Source organism: Micropterus dolomieu, linkage group LG09 (assembly GCF_021292245.1).
Source record: "Micropterus dolomieu isolate WLL.071019.BEF.003 ecotype Adirondacks linkage group LG09, ASM2129224v1, whole genome shotgun sequence".
Taxonomy (NCBI): Eukaryota; Metazoa; Chordata; class Actinopteri; order Centrarchiformes; family Centrarchidae; genus Micropterus; species Micropterus dolomieu.
In genome coordinates, this window is record NC_060158.1 from 1993646 (window position 1) to 1999625 (window position 5980).

Genomic DNA, 5980 nt, shown 5'->3' on the forward strand with positions numbered 1-5980 from the left:
ACACAGTTTAAGTTCAGTTCGACTGTGCCATGTTCATCTATACCTCCATGGTTGTTTGTTATGCCAGTAGTGGACTTGCAGCTACAACTGGCACTGAAAAAGAAAAGTAGGGGTACCCCAGAATGGCTTGTTGTTCAAAATTATTTTGAGGAGCACCTTGTACTGTATACTGATGGGTCTAAAGATCCCAACAATGGCAGAACAGGAGCGGCAGTGAGTATTCCACAATATAACATAACAAAATTAAAAGAAGAACTTCTGATGATCTTGCAGTGTATACTGTTGAACTCACTGCCATTGCTTTAGCTCTTAATTGGGTGCATATGAATTACATTGGAGGCATAAACAGATCTGTAGTTGCCTCAGACAGTCAAGCTGCGTTGCAGACATCTTTACTGCGTGCAAAGAAATGTGGGAGGGGGTAGGTCTAGGGATGGCAGTGCTGACACGTTTGAGGATTGGCTATTCAGGTCTCAATAGATCTTTGTTCCGTATAGGGAAACATCAGACAGGAGCCTGTGATTATTGCGGTCAGCCAGAAACAGCTGAGCATGTCCTAATAGAGTGCAGTAATTACATGGAGGAGCGTAATTGTTTAACATCAGTCCTCCATAAGGAAGGGAAAGCGGTTACTTTAGCTATCTTTAGTTAGCTTAGCTCGCTAGCTGGAAATAGACGGAACTCGGCCACACAGCGCTGGTTGGAGGAACTCTGAGTCCAAACTGTGTTTTTCATTTGTTTAAAATGTATTCTCACTGCAAACTGCTGCAAACCTGCTGCTACTGAAAGATTATTGTGCCCATAATCTAAACTTTACGGTAACAACAGCCAGGGTTGGGAGGATTACTTCAAAATGTTATCAGGTACTAATTGTTAAAAAATGTAATCAGTAACGTCATCCAAGTACCACAAAATAGAAGTAATGTAACCTGATTACTTTGAGTTACTTTTGGATTACTTCAAAGCCAAAAAGGCAAATGAAGCCAAGAGAGTGTTAACGATGCGTTTCTGATCTTCCATTCCCATAAAATCAAAATCCCTGTTTAAATGTTTTTATGTTTTGCACGATTCATTTTCCTGTTGGTTTTTAAGACTATTTTGCAAGTTATTGGTTTAAAATAGAAAAATAACACAAATTTATTAATCATATATAGCCTAATGATTCATTTAAACAACAACACAACTGATTAATTTTGTTCTTATAACATTTTAAAGAAGAAGAAGATACCTTTTTAGATTTAATTTTCCCGTTAAGGTATGTGCTGTTGGTGCGGTGATGGTGCAATGGATAAGACGCCTGTCTTTGGAGTGAGAGACCTGGGTTCAATCCCCCACTGTGACCCACGCACCATTGTTTCCCTGAGTAAGACGCTTAACCCGTTATTGCTCCAGAGGCGTGCGACCTCTGAATTGTAAGTCGCTTTGGATAAAAGCGTCAGCTAAATGAATAAATGTAATGCTGTTTGTTGTATTTAAAAGCACAAAGACAGGGAGGGACTTGTTGCAGATATTAATTAGTGTTTTCAGTATCCAATAGCGCTAATAGTTAAATGCATTAATTTGGTGCAAAATTAAGAGGCTATCTCTAAATAACTCTGCACTCTTGTAAACAATGTTGTGCTCTTGTAATCTATTTGATCATAAACCCATTGTATCGCTGTAAATGGTGATGAAACAGCAACAAAAGTCAACAAGTGTATTTAATGTTTTTCCAGCAACCCCAAATCAAAGAATAGAAAATAGAACAAGTAATTTTCCTAACATTGTATTGTTGTTGTTGTTTTTAATTTTAATGGACACATGTAATATGTTTTATACTTTCTGTGAATATGATATAATCCAATTAATATGAATTCCAAACTGTATAGACACCTTATTTTGAAAAACGGACGTTGTCACTAGTGGTGGGGGGAAAAAAGTGACAGAAACAGACCGTTATGGTTACTGTAGTTACTTCAAAAGAAAGGTGGTTGTCTGAAGTCGGATGCCAAAGTGTGTGAGCGTGCGAGCTTACAGCAGTGCGGAGCAGCTCCCACAAACACAACGTTGGAGGTCTGAAACGTTATTTTGAGGTGTAAAAATATTTTTGGTTCAGACTATGGCGGAGCAAATTAGACTGTGGTGGGCCACCATGGTCTCCGTAATTAATGGGTTTAGCAAAAAGTAAATGTATCTGTTCATCAAGAAACTCTGTAAATCACCTCGGTACTATATTCCCTGTTCGTCTCTGTGTTCGGTCCTGTTCCTGCCGTGTTCACTGGGAGGCTGCTGAGCGCAGTTTTTTTGAGGGACATAGAACATGTTTTTCATTATTCTCCACAGACGTCCAGCAGCTGTTGGTGAGTAAAGAAGAGGTTCCCCCTGAGCAGCAGCAGTGGAGCCCCAGGCTGGACCAGGAGGACCCACCAGAGCCGCCACACATTAAAGAGGAACAGGAGGAGCTCTGGAACAGTCAGGAGGGAGAGCAGCTTCCAGGACTGGAGGAGGCTGATATCACCAAGTTCCCATTCACTCCTGTCCCTGTGAAGAGTGAAGAAGATGATGAAGAGAAACCTCAGTCCTCACAGATTCATCAAAGCCAAACTGAAGCTAACAGAGATGCAGAAAATTTTAAAACAGAAACTGATGGAGAGGACTGTGGAGGGCCAGAACCAGCCAGGAACTTTAACCCAGATAGTCCTTTACAAACAGATACTCATGACCAGACTTCACTCTGCTCTGAACCTGAGACTGATGATAGTTGTGATTGGGAGGAGAGCAGGGAACCTCAGCCAGGTTTAAACCCTCTGCAAAACAATGAAGTACCTGTAAGTGATCAGGAATGTAACACTGGAGAAACATCAGTTAGCTCCTCTGAATGTGCTGCAAGATTTGGCCACAAGGATCATCTGCAGAACCACAATGGAACCCAAACAGGAGTGAAACCATTTAGTTGCTCAGTTTGTGGTAAAAGATTCACAGAAAAGGGAAATCTGCAACGACACACTACAGTCCACACAGGGGAGAAACCATTTAGCTGCTCAGTTTGTGGTAAAAGATTCACACGAAAGGGAACTCTGAGACTACACACTAAACTCCACACAGGGGAGAAACAGTTTAGCTGCTCAGTTTGTGGTAAAAGATGCAAAGACAAGGGAACTCTGAGACGACACTCTACAGTCCACACAGGGGAGAAACCATTTAGCTGCTCAGTTTGTGGTAAAAGATTCACAGAAAAGGGAAATCTGCGACGACACTCTACAGTCCACACAGGGGAGAAACCATTTAGCTGCTCAGTTTGTGGTAAAAGATTCGCACGAAAGGGAAATCTTGGACCACACTCTGCAGTCCACACAGGGGAGAGACCATTTAGCTGCTCAGTTTGTGGTAAAGAATTCACAGAAAAGGGAACTCTGAGACTACACGCTAAAGTCCACACAGGGGAGAAACCATTTAGCTGCTCAGTTTGTGGTAAAAGATTTGCACAAAATGGAACTCTGAGACTACACGCTAAAGTCCACACAGGGGAGAAACCATTTAGCTGCTCAGTTTGTGGTAAAAGATTCACAGAAAAGGGAAATCTAAGACGACACTCTAAAATTCACACGGGAGAAACCGTTTAGTTTAGTTTTGTGGTAAAATATTTACTCGGCTCCACAGTGTCAAAAGATACGCAAATGGTAAAAAATGAACCTGCTTTTTGAATGTTGGTCAGAGTCAAAAATTTCAAAATCAACATTTAGGGCTGCACGATTAATCTAATTGCAGTCGCGATGTGGTCATGTGCGATTAAATAACTGCAAAAAGTGTGCGATTTAAGCAGAAAAAAGTTATGCCGAGTTTTGCATGGCTGCCGAGAATTGCATGCAAAACTCGGCTACTGCTTTTAAACGCTATACTATCCTTCATGGGGTTCATCAATGGTGACAAATGATTCGAAGTGGCCTATATAACCTTTTTTTTTTAACGTTTAGAGTTGTTAATATTTCGTTACACACATTCATTGAGAATCAGCTAAAATATGTGGTGATAACCGCGTTTGATCAATGAGCACAGCAAAGTGTCTGAAAAGGACTTTAAGAGGTGGATGCAGATTTCGCCAGAAGAGATGTTGTAAGCTACCTGCAGAGATTTGCATCCACCTCTCTTCTCAGCATAAATGAGCGTTATCAGCCGCGAGGTGCATGCAACTCTCAGCAGGCAGGAAGAATTCGGCACAACACCTGTTGCTCTGTGACAGAGACAGTTACAGCAACGTTACGTGTCGTTGGCAGCTAAAGCGGTACGACAGAAGAAAACAGGGATAAGATAAAGAAGATTTGGCTTTGGATCGCTGGCCAGTTAATGTTAGCTGTATTGTTGCCTTTTGTTTTTCAACTTTTCCTAAATCTATAAAGCCGATGTAAGTCACTTCTGGTCAACCGACCAATCACAGCCTGGACGGGGCGGGACATTATGAAAAGTTTATCATACTACAGCCAATCATTAAATGTTGAACAATATGATTATTGACAAGTTAATACTTTGCATTAACAAATTAGAGACCAATATAGATCATTTTGCTTGCAGAAGGATTAAATAAATAAAAACAACCCACAGAAATGAATCAGCTGTAACTGGATTTAATATTCAACTAGTGGTAAAATAGTAAACTATTATATGAAATTATAATGAATATAGTAACATTATACTAACAATATACTGTTAACTGAACACTATACTCTTTATTTAAAGGGGACCTATTATGCTTTATCATATTTTCTGTCATTACTATAATGTTACAATGTCAGATGTTCACGTTAAACACGGCCAAAGCTTCAAATAATGTCAAAGTATTTAAAAGAAATCCCATTGAGCCAAAACCTCAGATATCTCCCTGTTCTGAATGCTCTGTTTTAAACAGTTTTTCTACTAACAGCCCTATTTCTGCAGCAACCTGGTAAACACGTAAAACAACAGCCAATCAGAAGACAGTGGGATTTGGAGGGGGGCCTTAAAGAGACAGGAGCATCTACAGCTTGTTTCAGACAGAGGCTGAAATGAAGGCCTGCATGAAGAACCAGTATAAGACTTTGAATCAAGCAAAGCTGCCATAGAGGAGTCACAGAACTACAATATAGGGCTGGAAATGCAGTATAATAGGTCTCCTTTTAATGTTATAATATTATGCTAATACAGTCATGTATAGTAGTTCCTCCTCCAGGTTGTGGATATAGCCTGTGCAGTGGACAGATGTAGATTTAGATCCAGTGTGCAAGTATTTGCTCCTTTTAGTCGTCTCCTCCGTAAAGCATCACGCACCCCTTGTTCTGTTTTACATCTGTTTTACTAAAGTTATTGTTATACATATTGTTTATTTAACTTTGTCCAAGTAGAGAAAAACATTTACCTTGACAATCAAGCAAGTAGACTCGGTACCATTTGTTCCCTTATAATGACAATATTGTCCACAATAATAGTCTTAAATAATTTAACAAGGGTCTTAAATTTTCAACATCCATGTAACACTAATGCTCATTGAAATGCTCCCGAAGCGCTTTAGAATGTTTTTTTCCTTGTTGAGAATTATTTTAGAGCATTATAGCCAAAGTTGTTATCATTAATTACTAGAGCGATGGATAAGATTAACATTAAGTTGTCGGGTTACAGCTCAGTCCTGTACTGCACATCTTGATAGTTAAATTATAAGAAAGGATGTTGGTGACCACGGAGGAGCTGATGTTAGTAACGTTAAAGCTAATTAGGTAAACTGGTCCTTTTAAGCTAATGAGCAGATTATTCTTTTGGGTTTTAATGTACACATGAAATGCTTGTAATTATACAGAAGACAGGTGGTTCTCATGTTGCCTGTTTTTTATGTTAATTTCTACAAATGTATAAAGCAGTAAATTTAGACACAAAAGGCAAACATGAATAATCCTCTCTGTAATAATTCTGAGGTCATGTTAACGGTGTTTTCCTGCCATTATAAGGCGATGACGCTCAAAACTGCTTGGTGCTG

The 5980-nt window shown here is 39.6% G+C and overlaps 1 protein-coding gene across 4 annotated transcripts in view; it reads left to right on the top strand.

Annotated features, from left to right (window-relative positions):
* The window catches only part of LOC123976546 (gastrula zinc finger protein XlCGF26.1-like), a 33055-nt gene that overhangs the window by 5556 nt on the left and 21519 nt on the right, over positions 1-5980 (top strand). Inside the window, exon 3 of one of the 4 annotated variants that reach the window (XM_046058805.1) lies at positions 2323-5955. The exons of the other annotated variants lie outside the window; for them this stretch is intronic. Within the exon in view, the coding sequence (XP_045914761.1) occupies positions 2323-3602 (1280 nt within the window). The 3' untranslated portion in view covers positions 3603-5955. Of the gene's footprint in view, positions 1-2322; positions 5956-5980 lie in introns of those variants that run through there. 4 annotated transcript variants of the gene reach the window in all.